The sequence below is a fragment of the Pristis pectinata genome, chromosome 16 (genome assembly GCF_009764475.1).
Source record: "Pristis pectinata isolate sPriPec2 chromosome 16, sPriPec2.1.pri, whole genome shotgun sequence".
Taxonomy (NCBI): Eukaryota; Metazoa; Chordata; class Chondrichthyes; order Rhinopristiformes; family Pristidae; genus Pristis; species Pristis pectinata.
In genome coordinates, this window is record NC_067420.1 from 23,467,321 (window position 1) to 23,494,016 (window position 26,696).

The 26,696-nt window shown below is 39.2% G+C and overlaps 1 protein-coding gene across 1 annotated transcript in view; it reads right to left on the reverse strand.

Moving 5' to 3' along the window:
- Nucleotides 1-26,166, reverse strand: part of kcnb1 (potassium voltage-gated channel, Shab-related subfamily, member 1) — a 216,863-nt gene extending 190,697 nt beyond the window's left edge. Inside the window, exons 1-2 of the mRNA XM_052031670.1 lie at nt 25,949-26,166; nt 22,784-23,458 (exon numbers count right to left, since the gene is read on the reverse strand). Of these exons, the coding sequence (XP_051887630.1) occupies nt 22,784-23,350 (567 nt within the window). The 5' untranslated portion in view covers nt 23,351-23,458; nt 25,949-26,166. The remainder of the gene's footprint in view (nt 1-22,783; nt 23,459-25,948) is intronic.
- Between the last annotated feature and the right edge of the window lie 530 nt (nt 26,167-26,696).

The window sequence follows — 26,696 nt, forward strand, 5'->3', positions numbered from 1 at the left end:
TGTATGTCTTACATAGAACATAGAACAATACAGCACAGGAACAGGCCCTTCGGCTCACAATGTTGTGCTGAACTAATTAAGCTAATGATGTCCACTTAAATGCAATACTCCAGATGCAGCCTAACCAGAGTTTTATAAAGCTCTAAAATAACTTCCTGATTCTTGAACTCAATGCCTCAACTAATAAAGGCAAGCATGCCTTATACCTGCTATCAATGGTATTTTCAGGGAGCAATGGACTTGGACCCAAAGATTCCTGTGTTAAGAGTCCTGCCATTAACTGTGTACTTTCCTTTTACATTAGATCTCCCAAAGTGTGACACCTCACACTTGCCTGGATTAAACTCCATCTGCTATTTCTCTGCCCATATCTGCAACTGATCTATATCCAACTGAATCCTTTGGCAATCTTGTACACTATCCACAACACCACCAATCCTTGTGTCATCTGCAAACTTACTAACCCACCCATCCGCATTTTCATCCAAATCATTTATGTATATCACAAACAACAGAGGTTCCAGAATGGATCCTTGTGGAACACAACTAGTCATGGGCCTCCAGCTAGAATAAGACCCATTGACCACCATCTTCTGTCTTCTATGGGCATGCCAATTCTGTATCCAAATGGCCAATTCCCTGTGATCCCATGCATCTTAATCTTCTGGACGAGCCTCCCATGAGGGGCATTGTCGAATGCCTTACTAGTCTTCCAGTGTTACATGTTTTTTTCTATTGTGTGAAGAAATAGTATGTTCAGTTTTTAATCATTTTTATATGTTCGTGATTATAAAAGATATTTACAAACTTGCAATCTCTTTGACATTTAGTTCAGCCTGGGGAAATGGCTTAACCTGCTTTTGAAACATTTCTGCAGGATTTAGGATTGAAAGAGCTGTGCAGAGAATCACCAGTCAGGTTGGAGCCAAGTTTATGGACTAAATTCTTACCAGGGATCCATTCAAGATAAGAGTAGTTTTAGCAAAGGGATGTGCAACAAGTGCTGGGAGCTCAATGCTTCAAGGAAACTACAAGCTTACATTTTTACAGATAAGAGAGCATTTATTGGACACCAATTCTGAACTGACTATTTTAAATTAGAAAATTGATTAATTAGAAACATTGTTTTTTCAGTTTTTTGTTCAACAGTCTTAATCAAGAAGTGCATCATAAATATCAGAAACTTAACAACAATTGACAATACAGATGTAACCTTATAGCCTTATGAAATTAAAGGAGTAGGTGAAATTAAAAATTATATCAATCATAATGGAAATGCATTAATAAATATCAATCATGGGAAATATATTTGCCATTTGCTATTACTTTGCATAAAACTGTAAGAAAATCTTTACGGCAACTGTAGTGTGACATTCCTCTATCAGTTACAATGAAAACTCTTTATATATTAAACAGTGCTTCAACAGATTTAGCTAAGACGGAGTTGGTAGACTGTTTAAATTGCATGGTGAAGCCTGTGAAGATCTAACCGACCCTCAATTATTTATAGGGCCAAGTCAAGTATCAGAGATGTGGAAGGCAATCGCAAGAGAATTGATTAGGACAGGATCCCCATCTCTGATTTGGAGCTTATTGGTCTGAGCACCATCCTGGAACCCTGGCTATGTAAAGAGCAGGCCTTTAAATCCTGGGCTGCTGTCCTGCACCATATTTTATTGGCTCTTCTGTTAGGCAGTTGTCAGGCTGAAGATTTGTCCACAAAAGAAGCTAATTATTTTGGAAAACAGGCTGAGTGTGATGGAGACACAAGAGACTGCAGATGCTGGAACCTGAAGTAAAATACAAACTTCTAGAGGAACAACAGGTCAGACAGGACCCAGGCAAAGTATCCGAGGCAGAGCATGATCTTCTGGATGCAAAGCAAGAGAGGAAATGGTAAACAGAACCGAGCACCTCATCACACTCCTGGGTCATAGGTGGAGTTTAACTGAATCTTACATACCTGAATGATTAGGTATCAACTCCTTTGGAAGGTCTGCCATCAACTTTCTGCCAATTCTTTAACAAGAATGATTAATATTTTCATTTAGAGAACACATCAACAAAGAAAAGAAAAATAAAATTCTCAAAATACTCAGCAGGTCAAATAGCAGCTGTGGAGAGAAAAAGAGTGATAATGTTTCAAACTGATGATCTTTTATCAGAACTGCGAATAGTTAGAGGTAAGCACGGGCTACCAAACAGACAGAACAAAAGGGAAGGTCAGTGATAAGGTGGGATGCAGGAGTGATTAAACAAGACGTGACAGTTCAAGGCAGTGGTGGTCTGAAGGAGATAGAAATGGTAAAATGGTTATTTGGAATTACCAAAACTGGAAGGAATGCTGGAAATCTAAAAGTGAAAATGTTGAACTGAATGTTAAATTGTGAAAAGCTGTAATGTGTATTGTCGGAAGATAATATACTGTTCCTTGAGGTTATGTTGATCTTCAGTGGAACAGTGTATTAGCCAAGGAGCCAAGGACAGGGAGGTCAGAGTGGGAGTGAATTGGAAACAAAGTGACAGGCATCGGGGCCATGCTTGTTCTCACCTCCTTGTTTTCTGTTTTAATTTCAAACTTCATGCAGCTGCAGTATTTTGATTTTTGTAGAAGAAAGAAACTTCAGTAGTGTTGCATATTGATTCCTGCTGAGGTCAAATTTCTTTGCATTCCAGTTAATGAGTTGTAACTACCTTGTAAAAGTCTCTGGAAGTTTCAGAATCTCAAAAGTCTCAGAATCAACATAGCAACAGTCATTTCCCAATGGTGTTTTGAACAACTCAATCTTACACTTTAAGCCAACAGAGTTAATTCTGATGCAGTTTTGTGGATGTTCTTAGCACAAAATGCAACAGTACCCAAAAAGTCAAAATGAGAAGGAAAAGGCTGTTGAGAATTGGCATACTCAGAGACTAAAGAATTTTCAATTGTTGGCAGATGCACCTTCATTTCCTTCAACTGCAGGACCTATAACTCCCTCCCAAACCTCTTCCTCTTTCTATCAGTGTCTGCATTTTGAATTCTTTTTAATACCTACCTACCTCTTTGACCTGTTCTAATATTTCCCTTTGTGGCTTGGCGCCAAATTTTGTTCAATATCAGTTACGCTTTCAGAATTAGTAGCTGCAAATAATGCAAAACTTTAAAAGAAAGAAAATCTGTAAATGAAAAATTGTCAACACTTGTCATAAATGACTCAACAGAAATACTGATATTTTTATAGTCAAAGGTCCTATGTAAATGCAAAGCACTGTTGTAGCCCTGATTCTCAAATGTGAGCATTCTCCAACTGCACAGCTTGGCTGGTTCAGGGGGGTTGGGGGAGTTTCACTATAACATAAATGCAAAAAACGTCTTGTAAAATTTTGTGCATTCTGACAAGATCAGAAGAATAAAAACACCAAGAAATTTTGTAGCAAATATCCAACAATGCTTAATGAGATGGTTATCAAAGTTGATGCTGAGCCACATAAGGAGATAAGACAAAATACATTGGCCAAAGAGGTTGGTTTTACGAAGCATCTTAAAGGAGGGCAAACAAATGTAGTGAGGTGGGGCATTCAGGGGGATTCTCAAAGTCTGCGATCATATGAGCTAAAGGTATGGCTGCTAATGACGGAACAACTAAATTGGAGAATGAGACCAGAATTAGAGATGTGCAGGTACTTGGAAGGCTGTAGTTGCAGCTTTATAGAAAACAGGATGTTTAAGTGGATCATGTACATGGCAAAATAAATGCAACATTGAGGGCAGGTTCTGGCCTAACTTCAGGACTGTTTCTTTGGAGGAAAGTCCAGGCCAAAGTGAAGATTAGAGAAAAAAAAGTCAACTTTCTAAGCTATTCTTATTTCTTAATAACATGGAATGCAATACATTCCTGACTTTTTTAAATGGCTTAAACAATGAGGTTATTCAAAAAGTACCAGATGGTTCATATAAACTTGGCATTCTTGGCTGAGAACATTCTTGGATCAAACTTGTAAAAATCTACATCAAATGTATTTGTAACTATCTGCATCAAAGTCACTGTCTTCATTCATAAAAATATTTTCAGTTAAATTGTTCTTGTCAGAATGGAAGTCAGCCTTTACTGGACAATGGGGGCTCTGTCATCCATCACTTTCACAGTGAGGTTATGATGTTAAGTCACACAACAATAAATCTGTCCATTTTCCACAAAAGACCTTTCTGTGATTTACATTGTGCTTTTTCTCAGCAGCTTTAGGACAAAACTGCAAGTACAAAGGCAGGCTTGCTTGACCAAACTTTGTGTAAATATAGCAGTTACAATACAAAATACAAAGCTGACAACCTCACTGAATAAACATTAGGTGCTGAGTGACTGCTAATCATGCAAAAAAATACAATTGACATAAATGAAGAACATTGTAATTTGTGACACCTTTGATCTAGCCCCCTGTTTCCTTATTGTTTATTGCAAATAGCTTTGAAACTATCCAGTTCAATTTAGCTTGATCAATTGAAGGGAATTTGCAATTATTAATTGAGTTCACAATGGGCCAGAACTTGCTGGGAAATGTTGGCAGTTCTGCCATTATTTACTTATGAGACAAGGTCCATGAGGAGGGACTACTGAGGCAGATGGCAAATTGCAAATGAGCAGCAGAGCTGGTGCGATCAGCAAGGACAGAATCAAACATCGGCACCGGCAAGAAGCGAAGGAATACTGAAAGAAGATGTAGCACGGGAGACGGTAAGAAGGGAAGGAGCATCAGGAACAGCAAGGTGGGTGAGACGCAGTAAGGCTGATGTGGAGTGAATAAAGTGCTGGTGTCAATGCAATCAGCAGGGAGAAAGGGAATGTTGCAGACAGTGAGCAAGGGAGCACTGGAGAAATTGAGATCTGCAACGAATGTGAGGAGAATATGTACGGGATAGAATGACGGAGTGATAAAGGTGCCAAAATTTGATATTGAGTGTCAAAAGGTCCTGGTGGTTGGATCCAAAAACACTGCTATGTGGAAGAGAGTAGCATTTAAGGGATCAGTTGTCGTACCAAAGGACTTGAAGACGTAATACAATGCAAAACATTCTAATTTCAGAGTTCACAGAAGAACTGCGTAAATGGGTTTTACACAACTGTTACCTGCCCAGCAAAACATCTTCTGGGAAGTAGAGAAGGAAGCTGAAACTGCCACAAAGAAAATCTACAAAATTATTTCATTAATTGTCAAGGTACCTTGGTCTTCTGCTGATGAAGGTTTTGCAAAAGACTGCTTGTTAACAGCATGCAGAAATTTGTATCTGATGAAGGCGTTTATTTTGGAAATAATTAGTATAAATTATTTGAATGCCATTTCTGGAAAGTGATGGTTTGGAGTATCTTGGTCTTGGCCTGCAGCCCAGACTTGCCACAGTTCCTACCCATCTAGACTTACCCTCTGCACCTGACAGGGTTTCTGTGAGGCAGAGCCGGCATCACACAGTGAATAGACTTCAGATGAAGTGTCCTGAGGTCCTATCCCACTTTGCCTGACAGCCTTTGACAGCTTCAGTATTATTTTTAAATTTCTCTGAGAGTCAGAGACATTTAAGATCTATTCAAATAGGTATCAATTACTGAATAAGATAAAAAAGTTACAAAATATAAAACTAATTTAAAACATTAAAATGAAGTAAAATAAGTCCAACACTTACCTGAAGCTACCTTTCTCCACAGAATCAGAGGCCTCCTTCAAAAGAACAGGGTGGGAATTTGCAGACTGAACAACTTGTCCTTCAACTCTGCTCACTTTCTCCAGAATGGGAATACACATTTCTTTGTTGGATATGTGGATGTCTTTGTTTTTGACCTACTTGGGCTTTCCCTCAGCTCTTTTTATGGCACGTTGATGACTGTATTGCTGCATTAATTTTGCTGCCAATTTCTACCCTGCTCTCACCTACACATCATCCAACTCTGATTCTTTCTTTCCCTTTCCGGATCACTCTGTCTCGATCTCAGGGGATAGGTCAGGGCCAAACATCAATTACCAGTCTACAGACTCTCGCAGCTACCCTAACCATACTTCCTCCCATCCTATCTCCTGTAAAGACTCCATTCTATTCCCCCCAGTTTCTCCAGCTGCTTCATACTTGCTCCAATGTAGAGACTTTCCACACAGGTGCCTCTGAGATATCTTCCTTCTTCCTGAACAATGGCTCCCCCTTGATCATAGTTGACAGAGTCCTTGACTGCATCTCATCTGGTTCTTGCACGTCTGCTTTCAGCCCCTTTCCTGAAAAGAGCAAGTATACAGTATTCCTGATCCACTCTTTCCACCTCACCAACGCCAGCATTCAACAGATCATCCCGAGCAATTTCTGTCACCTTCAATGAGATAGGGCGTCATAGCAGGACAGAGAAAAGAGCTGCCGCCTCACAGCTTCAGCAACCTGGGTTCAATCCCAACCTTCAATGTTGTCTGTGGGGAGTATGCATGTTCTCCCTATGACTGCATGTGTTTCCCTTTGGTGTTTTGGCTTTCTCCCATGTATAAAAGATGTAGTAGATTAATAGGTCATTGTAAATTGTCACTAGTGTGTAGATGAATGGTAGAACGCGAGGAATGTTAATGGGATTGCGGGGTGGATTAAATAGGATTACTATAAATGGGTGCTTGAAGAATGATGTAGACTCGGAGGGCCAAAAGGCCTGTCTCTTTGCTGTATGACTCTATGATTCTATTCCACCATCAGAGATATCTTTCCCTTCCCCTCCCCTTCCAGCATTCTGAAGGGATCATTCCCTTAATAACTCAATGCTCTGCTCTTCCCTCTCCACCAACAACTCCCCTTCTCACAGTACTTTGCAGGAGTTGCCACACTTGCCCCTTCGCCTCTTCCCTTTCCATCATCCAGTTTAGTGTCCTGCATTCAGTGCCCACAATGTAGTAAGCTGCACATTGGAAAAATCAAATGTGGATTGGGGGACCACTTTACAGAGTATCTGTGTCCAGCCCACAGGAATGACCCTGAGTTGCCTGCCACTTTATTTTCCCACATTCCACTCTCACTCTGACCTCTGTGCCTCCTGCGCTGTCATAACAAGGTCCAAAGAAAGCTTGAGGAACTGTACCTCAATTTTCATCTGGGCACATAGTGGACTCAATATCAAATTCAACAACTTTGGATAACAAAGAATTCATGGTTACTGTCTGCCTGTCTTCTTGTGGAGCCAAGTGGCTGGATGCAAAGTGTGTCCAGAGCTTTTCCTTTGCATGTAAGTACATCATTGCTCAGCTCAATGGTGAGGCCAACACCAGTATGTGACCTCAGGCTCCCCTGGGACTTCTGCCTCGCGCCATGAATATGCGGCAGTCTGAGACACGCTGAGCTACGATGGGCTGTTGGGCACTAGTTCCCTGTGGAACTGACAGCTATCAATCGGCATGAATTAGTGCAACATTTTAAGTTAGTTTAAAGATGTAATGTTAAGTTTATGGATTTTCCCCTGGCAGCTGACTAAACTACTGGGAGTTCCAACATTGTTCAGGTGGCAGTATTTTTCTGGTCTGTGACAAATGAACTTGACATTTACAATGAATTAGAGGGAATGGAATCACATCATGGAGAATGACAGGCATGGACTTGCTAATCAATGTTTGGGATAAAAATGGGACTTTGGATTTTTAATGGAAAATGCTGTTTGGCATTTCGACAGTGCTCAATCAGAACATGATAAAACAATAACACATCTCAGGCTGCATCTGGGTGATTTAGAGCTGCAGCTCATCCAGAATCAGGAAGGGCAGGTCCTGTTTGACAAACTTACTGGAGTTCTTTGAGGATATAATCAGCGCAGTGGATAGAGGGGAACAGTTGGATATTGTATACCTGGATTTCCGGAAGCCATTTGATAAGGTGCTGCATTAAAGACTTATCCATAAGATAAGGACGCATGGAGTTGGGGGTAATGTATTAGCATGGATAGAGGATTGGTTAACCAACAGAAGGCAGAGAGTTGGGATAAATAGGTGTTTCTCTGGTTGGTGATCAGTGGTGAGTGGGGTGCCGCAGGGGTCGGTGCTGGGCCCACAAATGTTCATGATATACATTAACGATTTGGAAGAGGGGACAGAGTGTAGTGTATCTACGTTTGCTGATGACACTAAATTGAGTGGAAAAGCAAATTGTGCTGAGGATGCAGAGAATCTGCAGAGAGATACAGATAGGTTAAGTGAGTGGGCAAGGGTCTGGCAGATGGAGTACAATGTTGGTAAATGTGAGGCCATCCATTTTGGAAGGAAAAATAGAAGATCAGATTATTATTTAAAAGGTGAAAGATTGCAGCATGCTGTTGTGCAGAGGGACTTGGGAGCGCTCGTGCATGAATCACAAGAGGTTGGTTTGTAGGTGCAACAGTTTATCAGGAAGGCAAATGGAATGTTGGCCTTCACTGCTACAGGGATTGAATTCAAGAGCAGGGAGGTTATGCTGCAACTGTACAGGGTTCTAGTGAGGCTGCACCTGGAGTACTGCGTGCAGTTCTGGTCTCCTTACTTGAGAAAAGATATACTGGCTTTGGAGGCAGTGCAGAGGAGGTTCACCAGGTTGATTCCGGAGATGAGCAGGTTAGCCTGTGAGGAGAGATTGAGTCACCTGGGACTATGTTCTCTGGAATTCAGAAGAATGTGAGGGAATCTTATAGAAATATATAAAATTATGAAAGGGATAGATAAGATAGAGGCAGGAAGGTTGTTTCCACTGGTAGGTGAGACTAGAACTAGGGGACATAGCCTCAAGATTTGGGGGAATAGACTTAGGATGGAGATGAGGAGGAACTGCTTTTCCTAGAGAGTAGCGAATATGTGGAATTCTTTGCCCAGGGAAGCAGTAGAGGCTACTTCATTAAATATATTTAAGACACAGTTGGATAGATTTTTGCAAAGTAGGGCAATTAAGGTTTATGGGGAAAAGGCAGGTAGGTGGATCTGAGTCCACGGCCAGATCAGCCATGATCTTATTGAATGGTGGAGCAGGCTCAACGGGCTAGATGGCTTACACCTGCTCCTATTTCTTATGTTCTTATGTTAATCACTTTATTATACAGCAGTAAAATTCATGCTGAAAGATCTGTGTTTTAAACACATGATGAATGTTATCTCCACAGTCAGCATCATAAAATCTTGCAAACAACAATGATTAATTTTAAAAATATTACTAAAAATTTGGTAGGGAGTGTGGTGATATAATTTATCATTCAGAGCTGAAATGGTTCAGCAGGGTTAAAATGGTTTATGGTCATATTGCGGGAGGAAGTGGCTTTCCCCTCCCACAAGACTCCCTTGGAGGATGCTCAGTGCCTTTGCAATCTTTCCTAATGTCCTGCTTGTTCAGGTTCAGGGAAAAGGATCAACATGTCTGACATTGTCAGCTAAATCACATGATTTCAGACTAAACTGAAGCAGTTCTGCACAGAGCTGCAGAAAGATGACCTTTCCCACTTTCCTACCAGCCAGCTGGGGTTCCCACCCATGGTGATGATCCAGAGTCCTATGCAAAGATGTCAGTACTCAGGGTAATCAGGGCTGAGTTGCTATTCTCAAAATTTTGAAGCGAGAAAGGTAAACTGAAGTTTTTCATAAGCCCACTTTTAGTTTTCGCAGAACTGAACTTGAGTTTAACAACCTGCAATTTTCCAACTCAATTGCTTCAGGCATTGTAAGAGAAGCCTTCTCAATCTCTTCTATTGCCTTGATTCTGAAGTTTCCAAGACTACAAAAAGCACCCATGAAATTATCTTGTCTTGTTAGCTGCATATTCATTTACAAGCATGCCTTTTCTCTTCTTGGTCTCAACAAATTTTATAAAGCACAATGAGATTACAGATGATAAATTGGAAGTAGTGATGCCTCTGACTACGGCCCCTGGGAAATGACCATCAGCAATGAGCCAGGCCAAGGATAACCTGGCCCACTGGGATGCTGGTTGGATCATAAAATCAGTCTGTTATTGTGTCTTCAGGCCTGGGAGGGGACAGTCAAATTCTGCTGCCCAACATCTGTAACACCTGCATTTTAAATAAGGAAATAATTAGCAGTTGTTCTTGCTTCATTAAAATGTTAACAGAAATTAGGGTGTTAATAAAATTTGGTGGTTATATCTTCATACATTTTACTAAATATATCAAGATATGGTTATAGGTGGTTTTAAACAAATGTGCTTCATTCATGACCCTGAAGAAGTGATTCAGATTGGCAACCTGGCCCTTCCTGAAAAAAGATGGTGTACTACTGGTGCATCCTGCAACATTTGCGGGACTGGGAATGAAATAAGAATTAAGTCCTCTTGTTAAATGACTGCAATGGAAGTAAGGTAATTATGGTTTCACATTATTGTCTCATAAGTTATCAATGATCATCAGTTGATGAATGGCTAACTAATAAATGCAAGTTATTTCCATGTATTCCCTTATTTAATGCAGTTTGAGATCTGCAAGTCAAAGTTGTTTTCAAGAAAGGAGTGATTACTCCAGGAGGGCTTTGCTGCTGTCTGGCACAGGGAAAGTTATTGCAAAGGTCCTCCTCAAAGACCTCCTAATAGTGACTGAAGAGCTGCTCCCAAATCACAGTGTGGATTCTGTCTATCTGGAGGCACAATGGACAGGGAGCAACACCAGCCACCTTACCTGGCCTTTTTTGACTTCATAAAGGCCTTTTGATAATGTCATTCAAGAGGAATGGTAAAGCATCCTACTTAAATTGCATGTCATCTCCATCTCATGTCTGTTACATGATGCTATGTAAAGCATGATCCTAACCAACTGGTCCACAACAGACCCAATCTCAGTGCAAGACTGCATCAAAGCCACAACACTTCTCTCAAATTTTCTTACTGCAATGTTGCACCTCATCTCCAATGAGTTTCTCGCTGGAGTAAAATAAAGCCATGGGATAAGTTGGAAATTGTTCACTCTTGCATACTCTTGCAAGGCCAAGGCCATCCCAACTTTATATTGAGCTGCAGTTACAAACAATGCTAGTGTATGCACACATTTGGAGACCAAGCTCCAAGTCATCATTGACTCATTCACTGAGACATTCCAGAGAATGGGCCTTACACTTAGCATCTGTAAAATATGGTCCCTGCTGTACAACACCACCTTCAACAACAATGGTCCATGACAAAATCTGAAAATATGAATTGTCTCCCTGTCTCAGGAGCCATCTTTCAGTGAAGTCAAACATCAATGCTGCAACAACACAACTTTTTACTGTCTCAGGAAAATGGTATTTGGAAGTCAAAATTTCAAACATGGCACAAAGATCATGCCCTCATGTACACTCTTGAATCATGAACTACCTACAGCAGGTTCTTCAAAGCATTGGAGAGATAGTACTATCTCCCTCTCTGCAAAACAACTAACATCAGCATCCTCCACTGCCAAACCCACGCTCTAAGGCCCTAATTACACGCAGTCAGCTTTGATAGGCAGGTCACTTTGTTTGCGTGTCCCACATTAGATCCCTGAAATAGACACTTTTGTTCCAAGCTCTATCATAGCAAGAGATTAACACGCAGATTAAATGATTGAGGTATATTCTCAAGGCTGTATGAAAAAAGGGAATATACTCACTGACTCAAAGCTCATGACTGTACAAAATGGAGAAGAGCATTTGGGATGGCACTGAGCACCTAGAGTCCATCCACCAGGAGCACACAATTGCCCACCATAATGAGTGGAAGGGCGACACCGCTTCCTGAAGCTACCATTTGCCTGCCCCATTAAGCACTACCTGCCCCACTTGTGGCTGTCTGTGGAGTCCACACTGGTCTCATCACCTCAGAACCCACAGTACTGCAGTGGAAGCAAGTCACCTTCAACCTTGCTGAAGCGAGAAAAAGTAGCCATCATTTTCCATGAACTACTAATTCTAAACCATTGGCTTACTTTGTGTTGAATATCCAAATCATATTATTTAAAAATTGTAAACAAAAGATTAACTGATTTAATTTTCCACATATGTTTTTATGATTGTGTGAACTGATATTTAAAGGTGTTCCCAAGAAATTGTGATCTTAGTGTTCAATAAAAAATCTTTAATATGACATTTACTATAAAACTAGATGCATGTTTTATGGTGGGGGCAACAAAGAGGATTTAATAATTTGCAGGTGACAAGCAAAGGAAACAAAATAAACACTCGTCCTCACTCAATCCCAAGAAAACAAACCAAAACCAAATATTGGAGATGTAATTCAACCAAAAAGTAATTGAAAGATTTATAATAATATTTGAACACAGTGATAATGTAATTTCAAATGAAATCATTTACATCTGGAAAGGGTCCATTTTTAAATCAATTTCTTGGAATGATGGTAAGGAAGTAAGAAGCAGATAACGTTTATAGATTCTTAATTTGCACAATAAAGAATATTCATCATAAATCCTGTCAGAAAATGAGCTACACATTTAAAAATCTGACAACTGAGCAATATCCAAATATTGGCAGCACAAAAAAAATCAGTCAGCATCTCAACAAGACTGTGCTCAGAACCACCACCACCATGACCACTTAGTGTTCTTAGTGTTGGTCTGAAGAGACTACAGACCCTGAGGTTTCAAAAGTAGCTTTAAGGATCTCCGATTTGTTTGTCATTAAATGTTTGATTCATCTTGTGCTGTTAATTTACCAGCATTTGATTCTGTTGCTGGATCCCAAAAAGATATATTTTCTGTAATAAAAATGCTGCATTTCTTTGGGTGATTGACATAGTCCTTCAAAAATGAGGACAGAGGCGCCTTTGGGTATTGCATCAGATGCTGGCAGACATTTAATACAGCTTCAAGACATGCTGCCTGCTGGACTTAATGGCTAATCTTTGACAACCGAGATGCTTTTGACAGATGTTCTCTGTATTTTGTAACCCATGAGAGTCCTGCCATAGAATGTTCCATCTGTACCTGGTTAGACACAACCTCCTACAGCAGGGCATCAGGCAGTGCAGGTTCTGACTGGAGTAGTAGGTAGTAATGCGCAATAAGTGCAAGCACTATGATCAGAGACCCAGTTCCCATTTCATTGTCACCATTGGGCCTTTCATCCCACTTGCTTGTCCCTGTGATCAATGAGCTGCTGAACACTTTGCTGCCAATCAGTAGTGCATTGAACAGCCAAGTCTAGGATAACTGCCAGACTATTAAAGGTGGCATTCAGCAGATGCAAATCATAGTTATGGGCCTGTGCTTGTGTGATTGCACCATTTAAAGCTTTGTACAATGGATGTATACATTATCACAGAGGCTTAAGACATCATATCTCTCATGTTCCAAACACAGCGTGACTGGGACATCACATATATTTTGCTGGAGACACAAGAGACTGCAAATGCTGGAAATCTGGAGCAATGCACAAAAAGCTGGAGGAACTCAACGGGTCAGGCAGAATCTATGGAGGGAAGGGAACAGTCGATGTTTTGGGCTGAGGACCAAAAGTGCTACTGTAGTATGTTGCTTGTTGACCACCCTCAAAATGTGTTTGTTAACCCCCTCACAATTTGCATCTAGCTGAGCAGAGCTTGGATGGCCTTAAGTCCTCTGACAGCCCACTGCCAACTCCGTCTCCACCTACTTTTGCCACTTTCAGCTTGCTGGGAAGTTAAAATTCAGTCTCGCTCCAGTTACTGTATATCAGTGCATATAATACAGTACATCACTGCATATACAGTACATCACTGCATGTAATTGCTTTCCTAACAATGAAGCTGGTGGATATCTGACAGCCACAACTGCAGAGATGAACATGAAGTTTAGAGTTAAGATTAGTATTTAAATAATAATTATTTTTTCCAAATATCCATATAAAAACAGGCATGGTAGTGTAGTGGTTAGTCTAACGCTATTACAGTGCCAGCAACCCAGGTTCAATTCCGGCTGCTGTCTGTAAGCAGTTTGTATGTTCTCCCTGTGTATGCATGGGTTTCCTCTGGGTGCTCCGGTTTCCTCCCACACTCCAAAGACATACGGGTTAGGAAGTTGTGAGCATGCTATGTTGGCGCCGGAAGCATGGCGACACTTGCGGGCTGCCCCCAGAACACTCTTTGCAAAAGATGTATTTCACCGTGTGTTTTGATTTACATGTGACTAATAAAGGTATCTTATCTTATCAAAAGTATCTTGTATGTGATCTATTGATTAAGTAGCACTACTCTGAAGGACAACATAAATACCACAAATATATACGTGGTCATTATATGTTCATACAGGTAAATAAACCCTTCAGTAACTTATCATGGAATCATACAGCACAGAAATTGGCCCATTCCGACTGTGATGCTTATCTATGCTAATCACATTTTCTTATATTGGGCCTGCATCTCTCTGCGCCTTTCCTAAGTACCAGTCCGAATGCCTTTTAAGCGTTGTAATTATATCTGCCTCTGCCACCTCCTCCGACAGCTCGTTTCAGATAACCACCACTTTCTGTGTGAAAAATGTGCCCCTCAAATTTCCTTTAAATTTCTCCCCTCTCACCTTAAACCTGTTCCCTTTAGTTCAGGACTTCCCTGCCCAGGAAAAAAAAGACTCTGACTATCTATACTATCCATGCCACTCATAACTTTATAAACCTCTATTAGGCCACCCCTCAGCCTCCTACTTTCAAGTGAGAATAATTCCAGACTCCTCATAACTATAGCCCTCCATTCCAGGCAACAGTCTGGTGAATTTATTCCGTACTCTCTTTATTCCTGCCATATCTTTCTTGTAGTGTAGTGACCAGGACTATACTCAATACTCCAAGTGCAGTCTCATCAGTGCTTTGTACAGCTGCAACATGACATCCCAACTCTTGAACTCAGTGCCTCAGCATATGAAGGCAAACATCCCAAATGCCATTTTCACCATTTTCAGGAAGCTATAAATTCGCACCCAAGATCCAATCCTAAAGTCCCTGCCAATTACCAGAATTTGACTTCCCAGAGTGCATTACCTCACACTTGTCCAGATTAAATCCCATCTGCTGCTGCTCCACCCAAATTTCCAGCTGATCTATGTCCTGCTCTATCCTGAGACAACCTTCTTCACAACTCCACCAATTTTCATGTCATCTGTAATCTTACTAATCAGACTACCTACATTTTCATCCAAGTCATTTACAAACCCTGCACCGATCCCTGCGGTACATCATTTACCACGGACTTCCAGTCAGATAAGTACCCATCCACCACTACCCTTTGCTTTCTCTCACAAGCCAATTTTTGATCCAGTTTGCCAACATGCCTTGGATCATTCTGGACCTTGTCAAAAGCCTTACTAAAGTCTATGTAAGTAATGTTTACTACTCTGCCTTCATCAATTTTCTTAGTTACCTTCTCAAAAAAATGCAAACAGATTTGTGAGACAAGATGTCCCTGCACAAAGCAATGATGACTCTTTCTAATCAGTTCCTGCCTTTCCACATGAACATAAATCCTGCTCCTCAGAATTTTCTCCAACAACTTCCCTACGCTTGGTTTAAGGCTTATAGGTCTGCAGTTTCCAGGCTTATCCTTACTGCCTTATTTGAACATGGGGTCAACATTCACTATCCTCCAGTTTTCTGGTCCCTCACTTGTGGCTAACACAGATGCAAACATTTCTGTCAGAACCCAAGCAATCTCCTCCATCCTGGGATAGGACCTATTGGGCCCTGGGGATTTATCCACCCTGATGTGCACCAATATTTCTAACTTGTCCTCCTGCATGATAAAGGCATGCTTCTGAAACCAGTGTATCCTTCCCTTAACTCTACCATATCAATATCCTTCCCCTTGGTGAACACTATTTAGGACCCTGCTCATATACCCTGGCTCCAAACATAGATTACCCCTTTGGTTCATGAGGGGACCTAATCTTTCCTTGGTTACCTTCTTGCTTCTAATATACTTATAATAGGTTTTAGGATTGTCCTTAATCCTACTTGATAAGGTCATTTTGTGGCCCCTTTCTGCCCTCCTCATTTCATAAATTCTTACCTACATACCCTATAAACCTTAATGCCAATTTCCTACACCTGACATAGCTTCTTTCTTTTCCCTTATCAAACGTTCAATATCCTCTGTTAACTAGGGTTCCCTAAAATTACTATCTTTGCCTCTTACCCTTACGGGAGATTCTGTGGATATCATGGCTAGGAATATCATGACTAAGGATTAGGAATAAACTAGTCTTGACATAGTTAGGAGAAATATTTATATCATGTTTCTAAAATTTTGAGACTAATTTCCATCCATTAAAAATAGCTTTTGTTAGTGGCAGATGGAATTGTTTACATGCCAAGCTATATAACTATATACACAACTCTAATTTGTTTCACTGCTTAATGGCCACACTGCATGAATAACATTATACGCACTCCAATGAGCAGCCTAATCTGAACAGAAGTTGCCAGATGCGTACCTGGTATGAGATAGGTGTTATATTTTGTCACTTGGATTTATTAAGAGCAGCCAAATTTGGGCAGCTTGCCTGGTAATGCTTGTGACGATTAATTATACTTAGAATATATGGGCTTGGATTTAGCTAAAGGTCTTCAGTCACAAACACAACCATCTAACTGTAAACAGAATGATCTTGTATGGAGCAAGAGAAAGAAAGTGTGCAAGCGCAGAATAAACAAAAATCATATAATATGGTTTGCCTTAATTTTGTTCAATTAATCTTAAAAGTGATGTTTATTAATTTGATCCATGGTTTTATATGTATACTTTTTCAACATCATTTTCCAACATCAAGGATCTTCTCACTAGAACCAATTAACAATATAGATAATAATAAGCCATTCTTAGGGTCAGTACTTATGTGTAACAATTTCCAAGAGCCAAACAAAACAGAATACAAAAAACGACAAATGAATAAGACTGCTATCAACTCGATAAATGTTTCCAGGTATTGTCACTTGGCTAAAATTAGCCATAAAGTGGAAATGCAGTATTTAGGAAAATCACTTGATTCAATAGCTGAATATACCGTGACTTGAAAACCACCAGCTGTGTTCAATTGGGAAAGGCAGCATGGGTCTTATCTAGAGAGTTTAGATAGCTCTACTTTTGATTCCTAATCTGTGCAGGACAAAGTAAATCAACTGGAAAGGATAATAAACAGTACTAATTGACTTTTTTTTGAATTAGAGATGGGTGAATGATTTGGGATTGCCATTTGAAAGGTTAGTTAATACCATAACTGGGAAACACATGATCGTGGACAGGATTCATTCATTTAAATCCTAACAGTCAATTTTCTGTTTAGGTCATTCACTAAGAATGACCATTTGGATTAGATATTTGATAGCATCAGGCACCCAGGGAATAATTCCCCAATATAACTTGTACCTTCAAAAGTGATACATCCATTCCTTTGCTTTCTTCATCCATTGAAGTCAAAGGTTGTAGTAAATCAAATATAGTCTCAGATCTTAAGTACATTTAAGTGAAGGGGCTAACAAACTGCCAGATCCTGTGGTACATTGCACTTAACAACATTAATAGTTCTAATAAAAGGCTCTGCTGAATATAAGACAATGCAAAAAATTATAATCACGACATGCAAAGCTGACCGTTGCTTATTTTAAATTCTGTTATGTTACCTTAAGTAAATGACAAAAATAACTAGTTAAATGATCATCAAAGACATGATAGAAGGAAAATTACTTTTGAAGCATTTGTATATAGCTGTTAATTACTCTCAATAATGTTATTATAGTATCATAATGTTAGCATGCTACAAACAAATTGAAAAGTATGTAACATATCTTGGTCTGTCCAGGCGATAAAGTTGTTAGTTCTATTCCCTTGATAGTTGCCTCCATCATCTCACACAACGTCCCAATAATAGAGATCCCAGAATATCAATGGAAATGGGAAGTTTCGCCAAAATTCTAATACATACTAAATTTACATATACTGTTACTATGTACACTGAATTCCACAAAGTCACACAGAATACAAACAATATATGCACTCTTAAGAAGTATGATGGACTAATCATTGAAGTTACAAAGGAGTGTTTACTGAGGATGCACCTATAATTTGTACTATTAATAATCAATATCACTGTAAAGGTGGTGTCACATAGTATTGCGTGAATGATATGTTATCAAAGAAAACCTATGATATTGCATATATCGAAAAGAACCAAATCGATGATTAAACAGTGGTTCTTTTCAATATATATCTTGCAGTATCAGAGGATTTCTTCAATAATATGTCATATACTCAATACCATGTCACCCAGTGATTTCATTTTCTCCCTGCACTAAAAAAACACATGCTTCTTGTTACCAAATAACCAGCTGTAACAAACTATTAAATAAATCAGCCTAATGCACAGAATGTATTAGGTTGTTGCTTTGGGAACACATGGCAACTTCAAATAGGATGGCCATAATGCTGGTGAAAGTGTGCGCTTTGTTGATAACTTGCTGGTGATCTATCATACAGAAGAGCAATTCAATTCACATAATTGCAAGAACCATTCCACTTTGGTCAAATTTGCTTTGAACTTTTGGGAAACCTGTCAGCAAGCACAAGTAATTTATTATTCGATTATGTTAGGAATGATCAATCACATATTTCAGGAAACATCAATATGAAGTGCAGCCTGATAAATTATCTGGTTGCTCCCAGAATAAAGAAAAAATATTATATTGTCACATGATTTTTTTGACATCACTGAAGTAAATTCTGATGAATATAATGCAGATTGAATGGTTTTAGTCTCTAATCAACACAAGTGAATCCCATATACTTATTTTTTTTATAAAAGTCTGTAAGTTTTACAATACCATTTCATTTTTATTAGATCATGGCTATAGTAGAAAAACAATTCCTAAAATGATAATAACTAGGTATGCCAAATATTTACATATATTATGAATGTACATGATCCATTATTTAGCAATTTGTTAAATCCAACTGAGCTATGTCTCTTCCTCAAGTTGTCCATTATTTCATTGTGACAATATTAGTAACCTAACTGGGTGTGATGGCAAACCTAATAGAATTGCGTGCAGTTGTTACATACAAAACACATAGAATAGGGAAAGCCTTCAGAACTCTATGGAACATTAATCAAATCAGAAATAATAAATAAGTTGAAAGAAAAGTAAATCTATTTATAAGCTGTCTCATTATATTTCTAAGAAACATTTTCATGCCTGCCCTTTTGTTGCAGGATCATCACTGTTGTGTGAGACCCTCTGACGGATAATTTGAGCAAAAGAATGTCACAAGGAGAAATGAAATGAACGGTCAATGAATCTATTTTGTGTGATACTGGTTGAAGGATAAATATTGTCCAAGGAAGACAACTGAAGCACTGGAAATTAGTTTTATACTACTGTTTGACAAAACCTTCCAACTAAAGGCTAAGGTGTATTCTATTGATTTAGATAGTCTGCCAGATATATTCAAGAACAAGAAATAAAGATAGAATATTATCAACAAAAATGAAAATTGCTAATATATATTCACTGCTTTTGAACATTTATTTTTGTTTCCACTTAAACAATGCATCTCTCATATTCGTAATCACTGAATGCAAATAAAAATCTTGGCAGGTTATAGGGAATTCATCAGTGGTCACTCACACTAGACATGTATAGAAGTGTTAGCTGATACCATAACTATCACTACACTTCAATTCCATTAAAGTATTTAACACAAGGCAAATTTTCTCCCTTGATAACAGCATGAACTAAATCTTCCATGCTTTTCAACTGCTAATTTCCCTGTCTCTAGATTTCATGGTTAGAACAAATCTGCTGCCAAAGAAATGGGGGCAGGCCATGTTTCAGAGTACCATCAGGATCCCCATAGTTAGACACTAAAGGAATCACATGGTGCTTCTGCTGCCATGATTATCGCTTTCATTTCTCCTTCCTCCCTGTAATTATCAAGCCATCACTGAGAAACAATATTCAGCATTGCTCAGTATGAACAGAGTGGGGACTGAACCACACCACAAACAGTACACTCTGCAAAATGTTGATATTGTGTTAACATCCCAAAATTTCCTTTGCAACACTTCCTACACTTTAGAAGCTCTGGTGGCCTATTTCTTTTGCCACTGTTCTCTGAACATCAACTCATTTAACTCCACCGAGGATTACTCTCAATATTGACCATGATGCTAATAGATTTCAAATTTACATTATCTCATGTTGAAGGTATTTTTAACCTTTAAACTTGACACTTAGGATGGCACTGATATATCATACCAACTTTTCAGAGGTTAAAACTTAATTTGAAATGTTTAATCAATTCCCAGTTATAAATAGTTATTTATTTTCTATATCTATATTTTAATTGTTATTATTAATTTATTTTGTGATTATTTTCTGTTAAAATCTTATTAGATAAACTAGCAGAAAAATAAGCAGAGCATTACTCTAAACAGCCGGAAGGTCTGAACAAGAGCATCTCCAGGCAAAGCTGTGTACTGGCTGTGAAATTACAGAGAATTCACATCAATCTACATCAAGGATAAATTAGAGATAGACATTTGTTTAGCAAACATGACCTTTGATACATGTGTAATAGGTCATAAAAACATTCAACCTCTCCTACCCAAGTGCAAAATCTCTGTGATTAAAAAAAAAGCCCACTTTGCTCCTGACATTTTGTGCCATTTTCTTTGAAATTACATAATGTTGATGCCCTTTACTATGTTATGACCATGCTCACACAAAGTTTTATTTCCAAAGGAAATACATTTCCTCAAAGGTGCAACAAAGCCTTCAGTTCCATTTTACCAAGTGAACTTGTACAATATTAGGTGAACTGGAGCTAAATATGATACCCTGAAGTATTCAAAGTAAAGTTAGAAAAAAATCAATAAAGAAGATGTTGTGTATATGTATAAACAAGGAAAATGATAAACATACAGAAAGATATGCCTCTACATCCACATGCAGACCTGCAACAAACTTGCTGATAGGTATGAAGGGATTAGGGTACTAACTAAAATGTCAAAGCTATTTACATGCTAATATATTCATAAAATTGTTCACAGGATTAATCAAAGAACTCAGAAGAGGAGTAAATGCATTTTCAAGCATTTCCATAAAGCTGTTCCATTTATCTTTTGTAGTAAATTATAAAACAAACTTAATCTTTCACACCAGTCAGTACATATAATTTAATACTGCTTCACACTAATCAAGGTCTATGATAAGTGCCTACTGAATGGACTGAATTAAAACTCTGGGTTCTCTGTTCAATTTTACTTTGTTTAAACATATCCTTTCCTGGTTTTGTATGCATTGGGGTAACCTATTGTTATAAGTAGTTATTAAATGCAAGAGGGAATAACGTCAACTTCATTTATTAATTACTGTTACCACTGGCTTAATTTATAATCATTATAAATTAATGATCACTGAAATGAATTGTCTATTGATTTATTTGAAAAGATGTTGGGCTTTACCTGCACACATATTATGTTGCAACTCAATCTATGATTTACCAATGGCTACATACTCTAGGTATTTCAAAGTCATTAGAAAGTTTGGGTAGCACCTAATCCAGAGATGTACTTAATGCTCATGATGGATTAATATATGCAAATATATTTATTTGCTCGAACAAGTCACTGAATAAATTTATGACTTAATTTAAATATTTTATTCCTTTTCATTTTTTCATGAGGTTTGGGCATCACTGACATGATCAGTATTATTGCCCATCAGTAATTGTTCTACAGAAGGTAGTGGTGACCTAACTTCTTGGAGTTCTGCAATGCATGTGATGAAGGTTCTCCCAAAGGGTTGTTGGATATGGATTTTCAGGATTTTGACCCCTGACCGGTGAATGAAGAGTGATGTATTTCCAAGCTGGCATGGTTTATGACTGGGAAGGAAAGCTGCAGGAGATGGCATCCCCTTGCACCTTCTGCTGCTCATGACTTTCGAGGAGCACAATGCTCTTCACAACAAACTGCAAAGAATTAGTGTTAAAGTTACAAATAAAGGACATGATTAACATGCATATTGAATCACCTATTTTCTCAGTTTACTTTACCATTTCTATTGCCAATTTAACCAGTTTATAGCTAATCTCACTAAAACATCTTTGACATTTATTATCAAAAATGTAAACGTCCAAGGCCAAAGATAAGCTTTGACACGTTGGATTAGACACTTCTGTTTCTTCCCAGCAATAAGACGCTTCTCTGAACAATATCATCAGCAATTATGTAACACTTCTTTGTAGACATGAGTTACCAAAGAAGCTTTGGACCAATCCAAACAAGGTCCTTTCATCCAAGACAGTGAAAACAATCTGATTAAAATGCACAGCTACTTGTGCTACAAAACATTTATATAAAGTCATTATATGCATGATTTGGTTTCCCACAGAAAATAATTTAACAAAACATTTAAAATGCAAAATTAACTTTTATATTATATTTCAGCTGCATAAACACTCCTTTACCACTCGTCAACTTTCTGTTCTCTGGAGTGGTGAACACGGAGAAGACAGGTGTTTGATAACCAAGCAAGGGTAGTCCAGAAATTTCACAGAGTTCTGCTAATAAGCAGTTACCTGGATTAAAAATAGTGCTGCGTAATTTTAAAATTGAGCCGAATGTCATACCTACCGTGACTTTTGTGCGTCAGGAAACAGAATTTGTATCTCAACTACCCACTTTCTTTTATTTATAAGATTATACTGGAAGAACTGTCCGTTAAACTAGAGTTAATATAATCCTAATGTTATCCTCGTCCAGTCCCATATACCTCCCGCTTTAGAAGATTTGAATTGTGTTTATAACTTGTATTACAATATACATTTTGGAATTACCTTGGCGGCCACCGAGGAGCTAGGCTTCTCTAAAAGGTCCCAAAGTTTCTTCCTTTTCTCTGCACAGAAGGTGTTATCAAACTCTTCTCCCTCTCTATCCCTCATGGTTTCAGCTTCTCGCTTCAGTTCCTCGTTCATTTGTTCCTTTTTCTGATGATACCTGGCTTGGCAACAGGACTCCAGATAGATTTCGTCTATCCCCCAGTAGTCAAGTTCCTGACTGAAGGACAAAGCGCACATCTCTTCCATCATATGCAACTTGCCCGTGCGGTAAAAATTCAAAATAGATGTAAAAGCTCCTGGGTGACGATCAAAAAAGTACTCGTTCTCATCCAAGTTATAATCATCACAGCTCTCCATAAGGGACTCGTGAGTATTGCAATCCCGGAGTTTGCCCAGCCGTGTCCGGGGTAACCGGTCTAAGGTTCTCCACAGTACTTCGTGTGCAAGTCCCCCAACGTTGAGTTTTACCCTTCTGGAACAAGCCTTGCTCCTGATGATCTCCACCGGATCTGGAGGAAGGGAGCTGGTGGACCGAGATCCCCCTCTATTCATCCCCGTGGGCATTTTTCCAGTTTTCTTCTGCTAGATTGGATTTTATCTCACATTAACTACCCGACCGTTAGATCTCAGTGCAAGATTTTCATCTGGCCGCTTTTACACCCATTCTCGAAGCTGGAAAATAAAGAAAAACAAAAAGGTATTTGGTGACAGGATCCAAATTGTTCCTCAGATTCAATTGACCTACAAAAGGAGCAAGTGCATCTCTAACGCAGTGTCAGTAGGTGCGGGCGCTGCGCCTTATCCAGTCATCAGTAATAGCTGATTAATCTGCTCAGGGGACAGATTTCATTGTGAGGAGGCGAGCTCGCAGTGACCAGAGGCGCGCTGGTGCAGAAGGCCAGTGAGCGCTGTCCACATGCCGGAGCTGAACTGCAGCGCAGTGACTGACAGCTCGAGGAGAACGACACTCACCTCTCAGCTCTCACAACTCTTAAACTTATCTCCATCAACAAATGGCAACATCCTAATCCACTACCATATCACGAAAGTTGCAGGCTGATTTTCCCAGTAATCAAAATTCTGTTTGTGCATTTACCTTGTATGGTGTTTTAATTACAATGAAAAAAAACATTCGAGCTTTCGTTGTGCATTTCCCAACAGGAAATCTAGAATCAACCCGAAATTCTGCCGGACCTAGGCATACTGGTTGCAATTTGGTTTCCATTCACAAACCACCCACTTGCTGTATTGTGTTTCAAGTCATCCAGCGGCGTTCTGTGTCTATAACGTGTGAAATGGAATAATCAGCGGCGGCATGCTACACTGCACGATGTTCCCCGATCGTGACCATTCTAACCGCCAACGGGCGGGGGCTGCAGTTTTATTTAATTTCACACAATATATATTTGTTTCCGAATGTGACCACATTTAAGATGAATTGGCCATTCTTGTTTATGCAATAAACACTGACGGTAAGCGGTCAAAGTTCTCTTTAGACTCTAGCAGCTGAAATATTAAACGCCAATATTTGCACACATTTTAAATAATTCCTAACTCTAACCACGTATGTCAAGAAGTAAAGGACAGCCAGCTCTTTAAAGGAGCCGCAATGTTTTCACCTTCTTTTGCCCCTGCAGGGAATGGAAATCATTTCTGCAGAACGTTCACCACAGCGAGGGGTCAGCTTCACCGTCAATAGCCAATGTGAAGTTCGTATCTGCTCCCGGATGGCAAATGTAACCAATGAGTTTTTACGCTAAAGCAGCAGATGCCTGTTTCTCCACATTCCCTAATCGACCTCCCTGCCATTTTACATTTCCCCCTGCTTAACAACCATCGTTTTATACTCCATTCGTCTAGTGCCCAGAAGCCGAGTGGGATGTAGTACAAGTTTAAGGAGATGTGACCTTCCCTCTTCAACTGTGCGACAGACTGAACATTTCCTTCAGTGCACCCTCTATGCCCGGCTTCGGATGTGATTGTAATCAGTCCAGCCTTGTGAGAGATGCACTGTTATGCAAAATTGCCGGAGTATAACGAGCCAAAGAACGCCAACAACAAAAAAAACAAATGGAACGTTTGTTTGCCAAGCACCGTTAGAGTGAAGAGGTTTTCACGCTATTTGTCTTGCAAAGTGTTCTGGTGCTCGCCCAGGTTGGGCCACCAGATCCCCGACTGTGCAAACTGAATATGGCTCATTGGTGAAAGAAAAGAGGACCTGTCAGAATAAATTTCACTTCCAGCGAGTCACATTGCCAGCACTCGCTGTTCAGCATGGTGGTTGATTGTGCTGTTAAGTGTGGAAGTAATTTTTAAATGATCAATTTGCGTTTAAATATAGCATTGCAGACGAATACTTTGAAACCCAGAATAATGTACACAAAGCTTAACCTGAATACTAATTTATTCTCAATCCGAGTCGAAGAGAACGTCACCGAGTGTGTCCCTTCACATCCTTTAAGTTTATATCCTATATTCTGCTTATTCGTCAACATTAACAAAGTATTCATACCAGTGAAGTTTCAAAGAGATCATTTAAAGATATATATTTGATCTGTTTTAACCAGTTCCTTTATTATTCGGCGATTTCCTCGTGGTGAATCTACATGCGTGGGACAAAGCTTCCTGGTGCTCCCCGGCGCCCTGTAAATGTTCCCTTGATGACAACAAATCTCCGCCATCCCCTTTGATGGAGCCTCCGGTAGTTACCGCTTGATTGCTGAGTGCAACAGACAATTTGGCGCAATTTGCTAAAAAGGTATACCCACCCCCACTCCCAAACCTCCACGCAAAATCATTTTCAGAAATTTCTCCTGATTGAAAATTAAATAAAAGTAGCATCTGTTCAATTTACGTTCAACTATATTCACCAATACACTGATCATCTTTACAACTGGGTCGCAACTGGACTTACGACGGTATGTGACACGGAGTTCATATAAATAAAACAAATGTCAGCTCTGTGAGTCCTCTGTTAATACAAGTGCGATCATTAAAAAAAAGCGTTTTAACCGCAGTGGATATAGACAACATCTTCAACATGCGCATCTGCTACTTACCCTAATGATTACAGTAATATTTTCTAAACCCATCACGCGCTGAGATTATGTCCATAACCTAAAATTAGCCGGAGATGATGTAAGAATCATTTGTTTTACGAACCTTATATAAAACCTATTGCTGTATTGGAGTAAAATCCTATTGGATTAACATGGGCTGCTTAGAGATGAAAACGGCTCCGCAACACCGAGCAAAAATGGGCATCAATCAGCTCCGCAGCTACACGTTTTATCATCCAGTTAGATTTTTTTTTGCCAGGATCCAAACAATTTCGTTGTCCGCGAAAGGCTCTCCTAATTTATTTCCGCTGTCTGTTAATGGAGATCAACAAGTCTAGTCTGGCTCTGCAAAAGGCTCCTTCATCCTTATATTCTTCCTGAGTTAAAAAGCTTGAAATCTATACATAATGGGGGAGAAATGGCGGCACCTAGTGGTTGGGTTTATTTTGCAACTATCTTCACAAGAATGCTTTCTGGGTTCATTGTTTTCGTTTGTGCTTTTGGTAACATACATGATTCTATGAGTTGTAGCTTTGCTTCAATACGTTTGATGAACTTGAATTTTGTTTCCCATTACAATTTCTATCATTAATATTAACCCGAGTTCTAAAATTCATAATACAGAAGGAGGTATTGGGAAGATTCCTCCTTATCTTTTAAGAAAACAGTGTCATTTTCATGAAAGCTCTCAGCTTATTTTTCAAATAAGAAGTGACCTTATAACACCAAGACCCAATTTTCGAGAGAGCAGCAAATTAAGATCTGTCAAGAACGACATCACCTTGAGTGTGATGCCTATGGTCCAGCCTGGTGTCAAACCTCTGGAGGGCACATTGTAAACTAAATGGCTT